At 42.0% G+C, this 20,341-nt stretch overlaps 1 protein-coding gene across 15 annotated transcripts in view; it reads left to right on the plus strand.

Annotated features, from left to right (window-relative positions):
• The window catches only part of STAU2 (staufen double-stranded RNA binding protein 2), a 414,157-nt gene that overhangs the window by 214,888 nt on the left and 178,928 nt on the right, over positions 1–20,341 (plus strand). For all 15 annotated transcript variants that reach the window (XR_012797298.1, XM_075583378.1, XM_075583368.1 and 12 more), the window contains 3 exons: positions 1,781–1,912; positions 6,184–6,241; positions 18,570–18,835. Coding sequence is in view for 14 of the 15 variants with exons in the window: in XM_075583378.1 (XP_075439493.1) it covers positions 1,781–1,912; positions 6,184–6,241; positions 18,570–18,835 (456 nt within the window). In the remaining variant the exon portion in view is untranslated. The remainder of the gene's footprint in view (positions 1–1,780; positions 1,913–6,183; positions 6,242–18,569; positions 18,836–20,341) is intronic.

Here is a 20,341-nt window from a genome sequence, read left to right on the forward strand (position 1 = left end):
GTGCGCGAGCTTCCGCGCATGCGCGAACGCACACAAGATGGCGGCGCCCTGTAGCGGATGTCGCCGGGAGCCCCCGGTGACGCGATCGCCCCTGCAACTGCCCTCACGCTGTCGCAGGTAAGGGAGAGAGAACCAAATGTCTGGGGAGCCAGAGGGGACCTGTCTACATTTAGATGATGGATGTGTAATGTTAGTTAATAGAATGTTGCTGCATGTTGGTTCAATTTTCTGTATCGCCATATAAAAGAAAAAAGATGTATTATTAAAGAGAGTGGGGTGCAACAGCTTTGTAAAATTTGGTGTAGATTCTTTTCAAGATTAGAATTCCTAGCTAATTGTTTTGTTGTAAAAGAAATTAACCCTTTAAACTTTTAAAGCATAAAGGCAAACAAAACATGTCTGAGAGTGTTTGTGTAACGGAGTGAACACTGCGATACACAGGTGCAGCAGTGTAAGACTAAGATTATAGTAGGCGCACGCGCGACGAGGCAATGGGGAAGTGTGGTAGACACGTCACCAGGTGGGTTCGCCCTCATTGGCTAAACCGCTCACGTGATGTGACCGCTTCGCGAAAAAAAACTAAATAATTTGTCTTTTGAAAAATCTGACGCGTGGTCGCTCTGCATCGCGCTCGCCTGCACTATGGTCGACCTGTACCAGCTGCTGCACATTGTTCGCGCAGCACGCGAAATCGCACACGCCGTCGCGCTTACTATAATAACCGCCTAAGCCAGGCGATCCCAAAGATGTAATACTGTAGTTACATACATGTTCTTGAGACCAACAGGACACAGGATACCACATAGTTATAATGTTTTACTCAAGAAACCATATAATCTGCATTGAATAATTAGCCTGCAAGACTACATGTAAGAGATGGCTGGTTTTAATTTATTTATTTAACCATCCTAAAACTGTAATTGTGCTCGACAAGCCCTTCCAGTTTTGAACGAGTTTCAAAACACTGTGTTGTGATCACAGATTATATTATGATTGCTGGTCATACAGAAGTGCTTGCACCAAATACAGCGGTGTGGTGCAAGGCAAAAGACCTACCTGGTTAACCCCTTCAGCTTCTGGCACTTATGGTTTGATACCAAATTGGCACAAAAGAATGGGATACTAACCCCATGAAAAAAATGTATGCTTTGGGGTTTATGTCAACAGATGCCAACCACCCTGTCAGTCTAACTAGCAGCAAGTCATCCATATTTAATTTTACAGATGGGATATCTCCAGCCTACTACTGTATTCCCACTTCTTGCTCTATTCAGTGGCTCTTTCCAAAGGAGAGATTGCTGGGTGGGTTGTTGACTCAGTAACTGGGTGGGTGGGTGAGTTGGGTGGGTGTGTGAGTGACTGGGTGGGTGGGTGAGTGACTGGGTGAGTGATTGGATGGGTGAGTGGGTGGGTGAGTGACTGGGTGGGTGAGAGTAACTGGGTGGTTGGTTGACTGACCTTGACCGGGTGGGTGCTGCTTCCTTGCTGGCCAGACACTCCCCCCTGCCCCGATATCCCCGTGGCTGCTGCTTGGGGCGGGAGGTAAGCTCGGGGGGCACGGGGGAAGGCGGCTGGGGGGGGGGGGGGGCATACTAGAAAGCTACATACTGTAGATAATGCTCTGTATCTCTCTCTCCTGGTAAAATATTTGATAAATAATAATGATGTGCAAGTTGTAAGTTTTGGAAGTATCAAATAAATTGTGTTACTAAAACCTACAAACTAGCATAACAATTAGCATCCTTCTTATCTGCATTTAAAAACCATCTCTTTTTAAAAGGTCAAAGTCGGAGATCAAACTGCCACAGGGACAGGTCCTAACAAGAAGACTGCAAAGCGAAATGCAGCAGAAGCCATGTTGTTGCAGCTTGGTTACAAAGCCTCATCTCCTGTGGAGGATAAACCTGTAAAGGTGAGAACCAGTACAGCATTACTGAGGTGCACGTACAAACATCTATTGTGATTGGAATTTTTCACACACACATGCAATAGTTTATAGCTATTGGTGGGGAAAAAGCATGGTATTTCATGCAAATTAGAGTTCCTCACAATCTGCCGCTAAGTTTTTCTCCACAGCTATGATTAGTTAGGATCGGAATGCAGTTATAAATGGATAGAAAATCTTCACGTTTGTTTACGAACCATCACACTTGTATTTAATGTTCTGATGGTCACTCCATTTTCCCACAAGATAAAGATATTGTGTTCAGATTCACCTAGAAGCTCAGTGAAATTATCAATAAATTCGAGTTCACAAGTATTGAATGTGGGTGGCGTTATCAAGTTTTTAGAATGATGTATAGAAAAATATTTTTCAACATCCATTTATGAATGAAACTAGTTACTGTAAGTCCACAAACAAATCGAAAGCTTTAGGTTTTGATCTGGGGGCATAGTGAAGCCTCCTTTTCAGAAGCGAAGTCTGATGGTAGGTTAATATGTGAGACGATAGATTGAACGTTCCACTAGGCTCAGGTACCTCTCTGAGTGATCTAGTTTTCTTCTCCTGTATATGCTTCCCTGCTATGGTCCTTCTTCTCTTTCTCCTATTGGGAGTTTTAGGGACATTATTGTGTCTGCGATCCCAGAGCGGGTATGACTTTCTTGGTCCCGTAGCCTGTCCCGCCCGATTGCTGGCAGCCAATCAACTAAGCCCTGATGAAGTTACGCACATGATGAAACGCATAGGGACATGCACTGATGCCCTGTACCAGCTGACGTGGAAGCAGTTACATAGAGTGAGGCTGGGCTTATTCCTAATTCATCTGGCGACAGTTTCCCGTGGATCAAATCAAATGGACCTCTTCATAGTGATTTCAACACCCATCGGAGGTTCCCACCATGGGAAAAATGACGAGTTGCTGATATCTTCTTGCTTACCTGCATCTATTCTGCCATTTGGGCGACTCCTTCAGTAGAGTTTGTATACTCTGACGTGTTTTTAACCCTCCCCTTGTGAGCGCAAGTCCTGATAATTTACTTTTTTTAAAATTGTTTTATATTGAGTTACGCTATGGAGTCTGCACTTCTTTTTGTTTTCATATATATATGTATATTTATATATATTTCTCTAAGGATGTCTGCATATCCCTCTGTGACAAGCTGAACTGTCTGTCACCCAGGGACAGCCAGTGAGGTTGCACATCCCTCCCCCTCTGATAGGCTGTACGGCCTGTCACTCACCGAGGGACAGCCAATGAGAATGCACATTGGCTGTATAACATCTTAAGTGTCATATATGAAGTGTCTGTGGAGTTGAAATTGGAAGTGAAGAACAATATCTGCACTTCAAGCAGGGATTTCCTTTCTTATTGTCTGACTTTGGTGCACTTATTGTATTATTATAAATCCCTATACTATATTGTCTTTGTAAAGCGCTTGGTACACTCTCTGTGCTATATAAATAAAGGTCGATATACATCCCCCTCTTTGATAGACTGAGCGGCTTCTCACTCACCCAGGAAACACTGGGGGAGGGGATTTTAATGTCAGTGGAGACAGCAAGGAGAGGAGGACACAGTTGAGTAGGCGTGGAGGGTGCACAAAGAGGAGAAGGGATTGCAAAGAGAGGGGAGGAGAGAGTGCAAAGAGGAGCAGGGCATGATGGAGAGGGTAAAGAAGACAGAGAGACAGTGGAGAGCAGTGGGTATATGGGGGAGGAAAGACAGCAAGGTAAGTATGATGAGGAAACAGAGAGACAGCAATGAGAGGAGGAAACAGATGAATAGGAGAGAAGGAAGCGTAGTGTACACAGAGTGCAGACACAGTAAGGCAGGGAGTGCAAAGAGGTGCTTGGCATGATGGAAAAGGGAAGCTAGGAGAGGAGACGGGCAGCAAGGAGAGGAAGAGACAGAAGAGAGAGACAGCAAAGAGAGGAGAATACAGAGGAGGAGGGAATGGAGAGGAGTGTGCACAACGAGCAGGAGGGAGTGCAAACCGAGGGGAGGAGAGACAAGCAAGGTCAGTAAGAGGAGAAAACATAGAGACCGCAAGTAGAAAGTGAGATAAGTAGGAGAGGAGTCTAGTGTGCACAGAGAGGAGCAGACACAGTAAAGCAGGGAGTGAAAAAGGGAAGAGGAGAGAGTCCAAAGAGGAGCAGGACCTGATGGAGGAGAGAGTAAGGTGGAGACAAGAGACAGCAAGGCATTACCGGGAGGGGTGAAAACAAAACGTAATCTTTAATAACCTTTCAGAACTCCTATTTTTTGCAACCCGTGTACTGTGTCTTTTTCTTCCTCGCTCCTTGGAACCTGGTGGAGTGTGTGTATATATATATAGCAAATAAAAAGAGCACTTGTGAGCACATTCACATGTCTTAGACAGGTCTGCAACCCTGCCTTTCACCATTATCACCTAGCATACAGTGCTTCCACTGCAGCAAGGGATTCTGGGAAATGGCATACAAATGAGAACACTGTGTCACCTTTTGCCTGAAATCCATTTGTACATGGATCTCTGATAAGCAAATGCTCACTCTGTTCAGCTGCAACAGACATTGAGCGGAATTTTGCTGTGCATACAAAACAATGAACCACATCCACATTGTATAAGAAGTGATTTCTCAAAGTAATGAAAACAATCTACCAGTCCTTTTAGAATTAAAAGATGAAAAAGCATTAGCTTCTGTCTACACCAAAGCTTATTTTAAAAGCATTAAGAATATAGACATTTATGACAATGCCACATCAACCTTTTGATTACATGAAGACACAAGCAAGATAAGGATAAGCAAGGGTGTACAACCGGGAGACCAGTTGTCACCAAAGCTTTTCACAGCAACACTTGAATTGTTCAAGACAGTGAATAATTGAGTTAATTACGATTTACAGGAAACCTCTGGCAACAACTGAAGCAAGTAAAAAGGTGGGCCTCCATATGAATCTCAGCAAGACCAAAGTGATATTCAACAAATGTGTCCACTCAACAAAGATGAAATGTAATAGAACTAGATGAAGTTTAAAACGGTCTATCTTGGCCAGCAAGTATCAATGGATGAGAAACCTTTCATATTAAATAAATAGAGAATTAAGATGATATGGGTGCATTTTAAAGAAACAAGACAATTTTTCAATGAAACCATCCACTACACTTCAAGAGGAAACTGTTCGACAAGTGTATCCAGCATGTGCTCACATGGATTTGAAACTTGGACCCTTAATGCGAAGATAATTCAGAAGCTCAACCTAAAGCAGTATGGAGAGATAAATTCTGGTTATCACCTGAATAGACGAGAAAAATTATGAATGGGTTCGAAAACAAACATAACTCTGTGAAATCAGCGTAAGGGTGAAGAACTTAAAATGGCAGTAGTTCGGATAGAACGCAAGAAGAAATGACCAGTGTTGGACAGATGGTACTCGACTGGATTCCATGGGCAAATAAAAGACCGAAAAGGAAGCTGGGAGGTTCAAATCAGAAAATGTGTTGGAGCAACGTGGAGAAGAGATTTGCAACTGCAGTACCTGGAAGATTATTTATTTATATATATATATATATATATATATATATATATATATATATATACATACACACACGTTACTGTTTGGTTGATATAAACTTCCCCACTGATTCTAAATGGGCATTACCATTTATACATTTTATACGCACAATATGAATTACATAAAGAATTGCCATTTCTTGGTTTAATTTCCCCCTCTCATAACACACCGTTCTTATTTCTTATTTGTTTATGAAAATGTTTTACCAGGCAGTAATACATTGAGAGTTTCCTCTCGTTTTCAAGTATGACCTGGGCACAGAGTTATGATGTTCACAAAGATAGATACATAGTTACAAATACATGATTAGTTCTGGTAAATTTGTTTCGTGTGTGTGTGTGTGTGTGTGTGTGTGTGTGTGTGTGTGTGTGTGTGTGTGTGTGTGTGTGTGTGTGTGTGTGTGTGTGTGTGTGTGTGTGTGTGTGTGTGTGTGTGTGTGTGTGTGTGTGTGGCCTGATAAAGAGCATGTTAAAATCTTTATAATTTATAGTTTCCTTGCTCTCAAACTCTTGTTTAATATTAATTAACCCCTTTCAATGTCAGAGGCACTTTCCGTGCATTGCTCAGCAGTGTATTGCCATCTTATTTCTGAAGTGAATGCATAAATATGTATTTTTTTTTCAGGACAAAAAAAAAAAATATAGATTCCAGGGGCCAATAGTGTGTCTTCTTTTTCTTTTGTTAGCCAGGTGAAAACCAGGACTGGGATGATCATAATTCTGGGACTGCTGATCAAATAAACAGTAAGTCTATTTGTTGACGCATGTGAACTTAAGAGAAAATGGTTGGGTTGGTTGCCGTGAAAAAAAAAAATATATAAAAAGAAAGACTCAATTTTCCGGGGGTTCTGATGCAGAAAACAACAGCGCTGTACTTTGGGAACAAGGCTACATCATAAAAGAAACTGACGGGCTTTTTGGAGAGGGGTTCTCCTTACAAATAATCGCTTGCAGTATTTCAAAATAAGCTTAGGTGATGGTTAAGATCAAGCTTAACCATTTTTGAACACTTTAACTACAGATTGAAGAAATTCATATTCATATGCAATTTCTTACAGCCGCTCAGTCCAAAGATATTGTGTGATAATATGTGATGGACTTGTTGATGTTAATTCAAGATGCCTTAAAGGTGCAGTTTCCTGCTTCTTTATATATTTATATGCCCCGCAATTGTTTTATTTTTTTTAAAGGCCAAAGCCTGCAGTAGGGTGTTTAGACCAGGTCCCCGCTGGCTACTGCAACAATGGGGCCGGGCCCGCTGCGAGGGGTGGCTGCTACGCCGACAGTTTCTCCTGCTCTCAAGAGAATTGACATCAGGAGTCGCGACGGATCGCTAGGCCACACCCCCCGCGGTTCAGCCAATGAGGGCAAACCTGCCGGGTGAGGTCACGGCCGTGCCCCCGTCAATCCCCCTCCCCCCCCCGACTTTCCCCCTGCAGCTCACTGCAGACCGGGGGACTCGGCTGCACGTGCCGCCAACCTGGCAGATGCGCGTGCAGCGCAGGCAGCGGGACTCAGCCTTACATGGCACATCCATGGGCGTCCGCAGAAATGTTTTCAGGGGGGGGGCATAATGTTAACTAGGCAGAGAGAGAGAGTGGTTGTGGGGGGGGGGGGTAGTTGACGGGGTGGGTGACTGACACTTTGACTGACTGACTCGTGTGTGACTGACACTTGGGTGGGTGACTGACTGACTGTGGGTTGGTGTCTGTATTCATTCACAGACAGACAGACACAAACACACACCCTCCCTCTCTCAGACTCTCCATCTCAGACTCTCCCCCTCTCAGACTCTCCCCCTCTCAGACTCTCCCCCTCTCAGACTCTCCCCCTCTCAGACTCTCCCCCTCTCAGACTCTCCCTCTCAGACTCTCCCTCTCCCTCTCAGACTCTCCCTCTCCCTCTCAGACTCTCCCTCTCCCTCTCAGACTCTCCCTCTCCCTCTCAGACTCTCCCTCTCACTCTCCCTCTCCCTCTCAGACTGTCCCTCTCCCTCTCAGACTCTCACTCTCCCTCTCAGACTCTCCCTCTCCCTCTCAGACTCTCCCTCTCAGACTCTCACTCTCCCTCTCAGACTCTCACTCTCCCTCTCAGACTCTCACTCTCCGACTCTCACTCTCCCTCTCAGACTCTCCCTCTCAGACTCTCCCTCTCCCTCTCCCCCTCAGACTCTCTCTCTCCCCCTCAGACTCTCTCTCTCCCCCTCAGACTCTCTCTCTCCCCCTCCCCCTCAGACTCTCTCTCTCCCCCTCAGACTCTCTCTCCCCCTCAGACTCTCTCTCTCCCCCTCAGACTCTCTCTCTCCCCCTCAGACTCTCTCTCTCCCCCTCAGACTCTCTCTCTCCCCCTCAGACTCTCTCAGACTCCCCCCCCTTCAGAATCCCTCGCTCACTCAGACTCTCTCACTCAGACTCTCTCTCTCACTCAGACTCAGACACACACACCCCAGACACCACACACCCCACTCTAATGCAGATAGTCCCAAGGTGTAGCCCCATCTCTTTCTTACCCCCTCTCTTCTTCATTCACTCTCTCCCCTCTCTTCCTCACTTCCTCTATTACACCCCCTGTCTCCTCACTCTCCCCCCTCCATCAATTATGCCCCTCTGACTCAAACCCACTCCCTGAATCCGTCCTCCTCACATTCATTCCCTCCCCCCCTGATCTCACACACACACAGACACACACACACACTCAGACACTCGCAACAAGGGGGAATCGGAGCAGGGGGGGGGAATCGGAACGGGAAGGGGGGGCCCAGAGCAGGGGGGGAATCGGAACGGGAAGGGGGGACCGGAGAAGGGGGGGGGGGGAATCAGAGCAGGAGGACAAGGGGGAAGCGAGAGTGGCATGGAGCAGTACTCACCTGACTTGCTCCATGCAGGAAAGGGCAGGCCTCGCTATGCAAGGTCAGATAGACTCGCAGGGGTGAGCAAACTTTTTATGCCGAGCCCCCCTTTTCATCCATTTAATTTCTCGGGCCCCCCCTGCCTGATGTAATCAAAATCACATGAACCCCCCCCCCTTTATTAAACGATATACAATGTAAATACAAATATGTTTCAACAGCTCGCGCTTGCAAAATTAGGCTGCGTCCACGCTGCCGCCGAGAGTGGTGACATCACCAACTCTCCAAGCATGAGCACAGGGTGTCCTGCATAATTTTGCAAGCACGAGTGGGGGTTATGGATCAGGGCTATTTCTGTGTTTGTGTGTGGGTGTGTGTGGGTGTGGGGTTGTGCGCATTGACTGCTGCTGAGCATGCTTCAATGTCAATTTTGTTTGTCTCGCCAAGCACACAATCAATCACAACACAAACAACACCCCCCACACCACACATTCAATCACAAAACACACACATCACTACACATTTTATATATATATATATATATATATATATGTATATATATATATATATATATATATACACACACACACACACACACACACACACACACACACACACACACACACACACACATCAATATACATATATACACACACACACACACACACACACATCACTATACATATACACACACACACACATCACTATACATATATACACACACACACACACACACACACACATCATTATACATATATATACACACACACACACATCACTATACATATATACACACACACACACACACACCACTATACATATATATACACACACATATCACTATACATATATATATACACACACACACACCACTATACATATACACACACACACACACACACATATATACACACACATATATACACACACACACAGTGACATCACTATACATATATACACACACACACACACATCACTATACACACACACACACACACACATCACTATATATATACACACACACACACACACACATCACTATACATATATACACACACACACACACACATCACTATACATATATATATATACACACACACACATCACTATACATATATATACACACACACACACACACACACACACACAGTGACATCACTATACACACACACACACACACTGCTTGCTCGGCTCCCCACTCAAGTAAAGACAGGAAGAGGAGAGCTTGTGTCTGTGTGCAGAGGGACGCCCCGCCCCCTCTGCAAGCACAGGGAAACACAGCACGGATCTTCTGCCCGCCACTGCTCTGCTCTGCCCCTGCTCTGCTCTGCCCCTGCTCTGCTCTGCCCCGCCCCTGCTCTGCTCTCAGGTTTCGCCGCACAGGCTGCGCCCCCCCCTAAATAATTTGGCGCCCCCCCAGTTTTGTGCACCGCTGAGATAGAGTTGCGAGGGACAAAAAAAAAAATCCTGGCAGCGTGCCAACACACGCCAGCCAATCAGGAGACAAGGGAGGTTTTTTTTTTTTTTGCAGAAGAGCGCGCTAAATCCTGTCACGCCAGTGCCCTCTGTTCCCCGCTGTTGGCGGCCCAGGATCCAGAGGGGGGGGGTTGGCGGCCCAGGATCCAGGGGGGGGCAAGCGCCCCCCCTTGCCCCCCCCTGCGGACGCCCATGGGCACATCCTATTGTTTATTCCCACTTTCCCTACTCCAGGTAGCACAGAGATCTTCTCCATGCCAAAAAAACAAATGGTCTTGTAGATAATAAAATGTCCTATCTTCATCTTCTCAGATACGGTTCTTTCAAGGTCTACTTATTCCACTAATTGAGAGGGGTTTAGCAGCTATATTAGTTTAGGTTTTGGGCTCATTGTTTAGGGAAAAGATTCACAGTTCGAAGAAAAAAAAAAATCAGTCAGCAAGGGAAACTCTAGATGTGAAATCAGACTCCCTATTGTACGAAATCTTTAAAAAAATAAACATGCCTCTTAAAGACCAAATCATAGGGTGACAAGACGTCCCGGTTTTTGGCCGTTTTGTCCCGGGTCTTGACTTTTCTGGCCACTGTCCTGGTTTTTCTGTGCTCTGGCCGCGCATGCACGATCGAAGCTCTGATCGCACATGCGGTATGCAAGTGATGATCACGCAGAAGCGGGCGTAAAACGCCGGTCGCGTATGCATGGCCAGCAAGTGCTCATGCATGCGCAGACGGCGCTCAACATTCGCAGTTGCGCAGTTGGGACTCCCCGTTCACGCATGCGCAGTTGGCGCTCGCATCTGCACATGCGCGGCATTTGTCCCGTTTTTTTCTGGGACAAATATGATCACCCTACCTAATCACCAAGTACAGTTCTCCTAAAATTGTAGCTCCCATGTGCCGAGGTGTTGTGATTTAGGAGCCTCATTGAGGATCAGATGGTTTACTCATTGAAGCCTGACTCACTTCTGGAAGTCCAAACAGTCTAGTGTATTTCAGCCCTCTCTAGAAATGGAAGGATTAATGCAACATGCATCACTACTGGTATACCGCTGGTTATTCAGAAGCTGATTTTTGGTGGAAGTCTGCGCTCACGCTATCCCATGTAAATGATAGTGTAAAAATGTGTGGTGCTGTCCACTGGAGAACCCTATGATCTCCTATAGTGTGAGCTCCCACAGGGGGGTTCACATTGCAAAACAAACTAAAAAAAGCAGAGAAAAGTAGCAGAAATATAAATTTATATACAGTAAAAAGTCCCTCAACGTTGAGTAACAATAACAATATACAATAAACTATAACAATATTAACTTACAAACTAGCTGTCGGTACTATGAGGGATGACTGGGAGATCCAGAGGTGAAATGGAAGCAGTTGATGACACAGGTCCGGACCCGCAATGCTCCGTTGATCGTGTTTTCCTCTCTCCAACCGGTCTACCTCTCTACCAATAGACACTCACATAGCAGCCCCTCATGACCTGTACGTGAGCATCTATTGGCAGAGAGGTAGATCGATTGTTGAGAGGAGGATGCGATCGACGGAGCATTGCGGGTCCAGACTTGTGTCATCAACTGCTTCCATTTCACCTCTGGATCTCCCAGTCATCCCTCATAGTACCGTCAGCTAGTTTGTAAGTTAATATTGTTATTGTATATTGATATTGTTAGTCCACCTTGAGGGTCTTTTTACTGCATATAAATTTATATTTCTGCTACTCAGTGCGCTTTTCTCCGCTTTTTTTGTTTATTAGGAAGCTGACCTAACAATACAGGAATATTTTTTTAAACCCCTTAGTGTGACAGAGAAATCTAAAATATTAACCATTTGATTCAGGTTCTGTCTGATCGAACACCGTTTGCTACTAAGGAAGTAATACTATAGTTACATTAAACTTAGAATTGGTATAGTAATACGTTTTCTGAGACTTTGAGAACTTAAATCTGAGTCTATGGTCTTTGGTAAGCTTACTGCAATCATTAAATAGGTTTTGAAATGTAAACCTTTGTGTTATCCTAAGCAGCGCTGGCGCAATCAGAAACGGAAGATGGCTAGAACCAGGTTAAATGTAACAGAAATGCACCAACAAAAACTGAACTTGAAGTCAGAGTATGGAAAACCATAATGCAGAGCTGTCAAGAGCTCCTCACGCCAGAGCGCAGGACTGAGCCTCACACGTGTGTGAGATCTGCACGAGACCACTCCTAACCTCCAGAGCATGGGATCCGTGCCTGCAGAGGGAGGTGGGGAGCGTCTCTTGCGGGCGGGGTCTGGGATGTCTCGGGTGGGGTAAAGGCCTTTGTGGGCAGACTAATGATGAAAGGGGGCAGGGTTAGGACTGTGTCTCAGGCTCTCCCGGCAGTGTGAGATTTATTACATGGTACGTGAGACTGCAATACATTCCTAATGCGTGAGACTCACTCACATTGCGTGACACTTGACAGGGCTGATGTCTGTCTGTCAATAGTGCATTTTTAGCATGTAATCACTGTATCAGATCTTAAATGTGTTCATTGTGTTGGACAATCCTTCAAGTTCTCATTACCTAACCTGACATCAGCCTCTGTGGATGCCAGATGGCTTCAGTGTTCTTATTATGCTTCATGACATTGTTGGAATGTTGGCTAATGTTATATAATGTGATGACTTATTGTGTCTGAAACTATTTTAAATGTGACATTTAGTTATCATGACCACATGACATTCTATAGTTATGATGTGAGGACCACATCAAATATATCACTTTGGTAGATTTAGGGTGAAATTTACCATTACGGTGCACCCAGATAAGTGCTTATAAATGCTGTGTTGGCATACGTCCTTAATTCTTCTGCCAACATTGCACAGTCATTCTCACTGACTGAAAGAATCTGCACTGCTTAGCGATTGGACTTTCATCATTTGCATCATATATTGGAATTGGAATAAAGTGGAGGCACTTGGTTATTGAACTTTTCTTCCATCTTTTTAACAATAGATAATATGATTAAAATAATTTAGCATAGCCTTACAACATAATTTCTGAAAGTCTAACCGCAGCATGCGCAGTAAACAAATATCCTGGGATATTGTTATTATCTATTTGTAAAGCGTCCACATATTCTGTAGCACGTACATTGGAGATACAGAGTGACATCAATTACATAAACTGAATGACATACAATTAAGATACAAAAGGTAATGAGGGCCCTGCTCCTGCCAGTTTACAATCTATAGGGAGTAAGGGGCAATGTTCAGACAAAAGGTAAAGAGGCTGCTTATTGTGGGGCTGAGTATGCCGCAGGGTGCAGTATGGTCTAACCACACCGCTGGATCCATTAAGGTTTGGGGGTGTGGGTGTTAGATAGCATGGAGTTTGGTCCATGGATATACCATACATTCTGCTTCTATTAAGGGCTAACATAGTAGATTAGATTGAAAAGAGACATGTCCCATGAGTTTAAAGCAGCAATCCGTGAGGATTTCATTTTTTTTTGTGCATATAATTTTTCTTGCCATTTTTAACACCCTTTTATTTTTTGTAATCTGATGCTCCATTTAGGAGATATAAGCATTTGAAATATTAATTGTCATGGATTTTAACACTAATAAAATAACAAAAAATAAAAAAGAGCAGGACATGCTCAGGATACTAACATAAGAGTTAAACTGATACAGGCTTCTGCAGGGAAGGGCAGTTTTAATCTTAGCTAAATTATAGGTCTAAAGACTTCAGCCACAATACTAAATTTGGTGTAATTATGACTGAGTTATTAACACTGTTCAATAAATCATGTAATGTTCCTCTATGCTGAAGCTCCACTGAAAGGATTTTGTGTGTGTGCCTGTGTTTGAATGTACAGTAATGTAAAGTTAGGGTACTGTCTGTTAATAACATGTGCTTTTTTAAGGAGAAACCTGAAAGAGTGCTGAATGTTTTTTAGCACATAGATTCCCCTTTTTTTTTTTTTAGTTTATTCCTAAATATTATCTCCCACTTAAAATTGTCATGCATATACTGTATACTTTTAATTGTAGCATTGAGAATGCCAAGAAGGCTATGTCATTGACATTTGTTTGCGTGCCATGTTAGTCATATTGATATGTTATTTTACCCACTATTGTATCAATTGGATACAATTGGTGTTGAGCTTCTTTGTTGCTTTATAATAGGTTGTCAGCCTGACCTAAAAATGTAGTGTTAGTTGCCACTTTATTTTTTTGCCATTGTAACATTCACATGCATACATATACTTGCAGACAAGATGTGTATACAGGCAGTCCTCGTTTTACAACGCTTCGCTTTACAACGAATGGCTTATCCAACGCTATGCAATGCATACCTATATTCATTTTTACAACGCCAAAATGGCTTATCCAACGCTCTTACGATGCTTTGCAACGTTGTGTATGTGTGTATATATATACACATTCACATAAACAACGTTGCAAAGCGTCGTAAGAGCGTATATATATAATATAATACTATATAATATTATATTATACTATATAATATACTATTTATTATGTTATATTATATATATAATACAGTATATACACTTTATAATTTATGTGTGTGCTGCATATCTTGTATTTTAGTGTTAAATATGCCTTCAGGAACGGAAACTTTCATTTAAACAGTGTTCCTATGGGAAAACGTGTTTCACTTTACAACGCCATTTTGAGTAACGCATTGTGTCGGATAACCGAGGACTGCCTCTGTATATATAGTTCACTGCTTCTGTCATAATCTGAAGAGAGGTAGCAGCTACTTATGTCATAGAGAACACTAAATGCTGTTACAAATTGAGGAATCTTTTATTTCCTTCACCAAAGGGCTGACAGAGCATTGTAGTGTACAGCAGGCTCCTCTTACAGTGACAAGTAACAAGCTTTTATTTCATTCAATCTGGAAAGCTATGTATTATTTTTAATTGGAACATTCATTTCACAACAAAATTAACATGAAGTTTACATAACCCGAACTAATATAGCTCAGCTTTGAAAGAGCATAGACAGGACCTGCGGAAAACAAAAAAGCAAATGTAAAAACTAAGTCTCTTAACCAGGGGTTCTCAACTCCAGTCCTTGAGACTTCCCCCCCCCCCCTAACTGGTCAAGTTTTAAGGATATCCCAGCCACTGATTGAGCCACCTGTGCTGAAGCTGGGATATGCTTAAAACCTGACCTGTTTGAGGGTCTTGAGGACTGGAGTTGAGAGCCCCGGCTCTAAACAATACCTATACTAAGCATTTAATCCCGTGCTTTGCATTATGCTGCTCACCTCTCCGGGTATCAAGACCCGCGAAAAGAATCCTGTTTTTGATGATATATTGTTAAATAAAGCAATCTCCCCTCACCACCCCCTTAGCACTGAAGGCGTTAAATGCACAAGGGGATCTGTTATATGCAGATCCTGTGGGTTGGAGATTAGACGTCTTTAGATATGGGTGTTATCTTTTTTGTCTTTGATATGCTTGTGACCTTAAAATGTTCATACTATTAAAAAAAAAAAAATCTTTAAAACCTATTACTGCATAACCCCTTCACAGAGATTACGTGTGTTCATGTGCATCACAGGGTGCGTGGTTGCATAATAAACACCAAATTGTGCTCACACCCTTGGAATCAGTTCCTCCTCCCAGGGTGAAGTTGTGTATCATACCTGCAGGGGGGAGGACTTATTTACTCTTTGATAGGCGTCCCAATGTTTTATCAGCTGAATTTCCATACTGATCAGTGGGAAGCGGTTTTAAAGTGCCCCGGTTATGTTTGTGAAGGTGTTTCTTAAACTTTAATTTAAACGGCATCTGAATAAAATGTGCCCTTTTAAAAGACGTTCTCATCTTCAAACACTTATTTTGGAAGGTGCCCAGTTATATATTAGCAGCTTTCTCTTTCTAACACAAGCCAGTATTTATTTGCTTGTAGCTGCAAGCTTCTCTTAGAAATAAGTTGTTTACCTGAATTTGAAGCTTTTTCAGAGAATGGCTATGTGGTCTTGCCAACCAAGAACCTCCTTTTCCAAATGCAATGCAACATTAAATGTTTTGTTCTGCCTTAAAACTCCTTTCTCGATCATTGTCGGATCAGAGCTGAAAGTTGGTTTATGATATGTTGCTTTTCAGACAAGTGGCGTATTCACTTTATTATATGCATCATTTGTGTTTATTAACATATTGATGATCTAAATATATAGGATGGTCCTTCACAGTTTTATTAACACCGAAATGGGCCGAAAGAAGGAAATGTTTGAGAATCCTGCTTCAAAATATGTTTGTTTTTTTGTTTTTAGTATGTTCTTCAATTATACTTTCAAAGCAAAAAATAAGCATTTCATTTTATATCTCTTACTTATTACTTTGCTACATGAAATTGCAATCTGGGAATATAGAGTGAATTAAAAGGTTGCTTCATAAAAGCATATTCTGACATGTGTTCTATACAAGACTAGATTATAATTTTTTCTTTCCAATCTGAAACAAATCGAAGTCATTGTTCTAGACATCATTTTGATGTTTGGGCGGATCACATAAAACCATTACAAGGGCTGGAAACCCTTAGTTATTATTACATCAAACCGACACACATCTGCTGTTTGGTATTGGTTTTATGAAACACTCTTTAGAGTGTCTGCCATCAATCGCAGTTGTTCAGATGGAAGCCTTTCATACAAATCTATCTCACTTGGCTTAATCCTTTCCCCACTTGAGGGATTGGCATTACACCATGAGTTAATATGAATCATTGCAGAGTAAAGAGATGAGTCCAGTAGAATTTTACTGAATAATTATACTCTCAGTATGTGAGAGTTTTATTAAAGTCTATGATGTAATGTTCACCAATTTGGACTGTGTTTGTTTCTATGTATGTGTGCATATATAGATTTATAATATATATATATATACAGTGTTCGACAAACCTATACATTTGCTCGCCCCGGGCGAGTGGATTTACCCCCGGGCGAGTAAATATTGGCCCAAGCAGCACACGTTTGGTACTAGGTGGCGAGTAGATTTTTTTGTGTGGCGAGTAGATTTTTTGGTGATTTGTCAACCACTGTATATATATATATATATATATATATATATATATATATATATATATATATATATATATATATATATATTTTCCCCTCTAATATAGGTGGAATGGAGAATAATTCATTCAAACATGTTCTGAGGGGGTTCAGAGGGGAAGGGGGGGGGGGAATTGAGGCTCATGTGAACAGAGCCCCGACAGTTGATCGTCTATCTTCAGGGTAGAGAACATAGGTCCCAAACTTGATGATATTCCTCTAATTTTTGGTTGAGCTGGGCCGTTACTCGTTCCATTAATTTAATCGTGTTCAACCTTTTAATTATTGTCTGCTTAGATGGCACATGTATATTCTTCCAGGCAGCTGCTATTTAGCATCTAGCAGCAGTGAGAATAAAATAAACCATCTTCCTCATTGGGGTGGGTGCCTCTTCAACGGGCTTGCATAACAAGTATATCAGAGGATCCAGAGGAATTCTTGCCCCTGACATTTCGAATAGCATATTTTGGATACGTAGCCAAAGATTTACAGATGCAAAATTTTTTTTTTAATAATTGTAGTTATGTTAAGAGGAATATCACAAAAATGTAAATGGAGATACACCAACCGTGTGATACGGTCAAAAATGTAAACTGTGATGATATGTAAGCAAACTAATAAAAAAATTGAAACAAAAAAAAAACATGTTCTCTATCTGATGCCATAAAAAAGTGTTCTATGGATGAACGTGAATATTTTGCCATCAATGTAATACAGGCATACCCCGCATTAACGTACGCAATGGGACCGGAGCATTTATGTAAAGCGAAAATGTACTTAAAGTGAAGCACTACTTTTCCCCACTTATCGATGCATGTTCTGTACGGCAATCATCCTATACATGCATAACTGATGTAAATAAGGCATTTGTAACAGGCTCTATAGTCTCCCCGCTTACACACAGCTTCGGTACAGCTAGGGAGCCGGTATTGCTGTTCAGGACGTGCTGACAGGCGCATGCGTGAACTGCCGTTTGCCTATTGGGCGACATGTGCTTACTCGCGAGTGTACTTAAAGTGAGTGTTCTTAAAGCGGGGTATGCCTGTATAGAGTATTTTATATCAAATTAACCCTGGAAAACAAGGATTAAAAAAGTGCAGTAAGTTATTTAGTGCTGGTATGTAAATCTGGCCCATCTATTTTTACACACAGATTATCCGTTTGTAAAACTGTGTTTTTGTAGGAGATCATATATAGATAAAGGAAAAATGAATGCTGGGAACACTTGCCCTGGTCAATACAGGTTGAATCCCAGAGTCGGGTAATCTTGTGACCTTGTACAAGATACTTTTTTCTGCGCCTCATAAGAAACAAAAAGGTGGTTATAATTATTATCAGACATTTTATACCTCATATTCCTAATCAGTTCTTGCAGTGAGAGGTGATTAATATAATTTTGCTTTTTGTGCATTGAGTATTAATAGTAGCATCTGCTAAATGATACTTGGGGTGAGGTCTGCAAATGTGCACTAGTTTTCTTTTCAAGTATTTATACGAGAGGGGCAAGAAAAAGTATTCTGGAAAGCCATAGGAAAAAAATTTCTGCAGAAAGTTGATGTTTTCACAGTGCAGTTAAGTCCAGTAGACAATAATACATTTTCAGGAAACTAGTCCATTGATTTACTTAAAAAAAAGGGGGTCAACATTTATTTGTTTGTATTGCTGATATAACAACAATTTTCCTATTTTCACAGCCCCAAAGGGAATTCTTCATCTCTCTCCTGATGTCTATCAAGAGATGGAAGCCAGCCGCAACAAAACTGTTCCTGCTCTCAGCTATTTATCATCCAAAGAATTGAGCCCGGCATCCAGCTCATTTTTTAGTACATCTGTCACCCTGAATGGAACCTCCCCAGCTGCAGAAGCTACAGATTTTACAGGAAAGAGCTTGGCCTCTTCCAGTTCTACAGTGCAACCTTCAAAGCAGCTTGAGTACCTGGCTGGAATTCAAGGCTTACAGGTATGAAAACGCCTTTCTCTGTCCTGTTTGGAAGGGACAGGTGGACCAATTGTGCACTTTTAAATATTTGCTATTATATACACAACAGAACAGAAAGCAACGCTCCTAAAATATACTGTCATAAATTGGCGAGTTCATGCGTCATAGGAATAAAATATATGTACACGTTACCCAAACCGAGGATCCAAAGAACAAGGCAGAACATCACAGGCATGTATCAAAACATTATTTATCACAGCATAAACCAGCATTTCAGTCCCGAAAACAGGACCCGTTTTGGGAACCAAAACGTTGATTTATTCTGTGATAAATATTTTTTTGATACTTACCTGCACTGTGCTACCTCATTCTTTGCCTGGATCTTGGCTTTTGGTAAGGTAAAGTATACATATATATACTGTATATCTCTCTATCATCTATCTATCTATCATATATATATATATATATAAACAAGAAAAGAAAGAAAGCGCACGGCCCATAGCGTAAAAACGTTTCACATTAATAAAGGAAATGGGAAGGGAGAGAATAAGCTCACTCACATGGGGAAAATAAAATCAAGCATTTCTTGAACAATTATTTCACCACCAAGTGGATTAATCCTCCGATTGAAGTCCACGATGTAAATCTGTAACCAACTTGTATGGCCCAGGAACGGACTCAGATATCCCTCAGAGGTAATTCACATGCAGATGGTGCTTGGCGGCAGATCTTTAGTGTTCCGCTCCTCATAAACAGACCAGTTGTGGTAGGCAACTAGCGCTGTCAGCCTCAGGCAGCAGGGACATTATCCGGCCACGATCCAACCGTCCCAGGGTGATGATGTAATGACGCTGCTTCTTCCTGACGCATTTTGTCACTCTGCGGTGACATTTTCAAAGGAGCATGTTAATCCCTTCAGACCAATGGTATTAAATACCCTACGGGTTGCCTAGCAACCCAAACCTGGCCAAAGGGGTGTTAATACATATAATAGATAAAAGAAACTCAATACAATGGGACAAATACAAAGGATAAAAGTAAACACTATAACTATGAACAAAAAGATAATAATTAATTAATAATATTATACAAAATATTAATATGGGATAGATAAAAGGCATACATATAGGCTAAACATGCTTGATGTAAATCCCAAATGAAGGGTACATGAATAATTTATACTCGAGGACCGCTTGTAGCAGCCAAAAATTTGCAAATATGCATATTATGGGAGAGAGTATATATATATCTATAATGAAAAATATATAATTATGTTTATAAAATTATAAACAACAAAAATGCAAACAGTTATGCAATGGAAATGGTATATTACAAATCCCACATAGATGTGGCATATCAATTAACAAAATGCAATTTGCTGTACAGTATATATCAGGAGGCAGAGGAGTTGATCTAAGTAGAGCAGGACTGTATATTATGTGTCAAACAGACACATCCCAGAGGAAGAAGGAAAACTCTAGACGATAGTACTGGTGTCTAGAGACTAATTGAATCCACCAGGGGCCA

This window comes from Ascaphus truei, chromosome 2 (assembly GCF_040206685.1).
Source record: "Ascaphus truei isolate aAscTru1 chromosome 2, aAscTru1.hap1, whole genome shotgun sequence".
NCBI classification, from domain to species: Eukaryota; Metazoa; Chordata; class Amphibia; order Anura; family Ascaphidae; genus Ascaphus; species Ascaphus truei.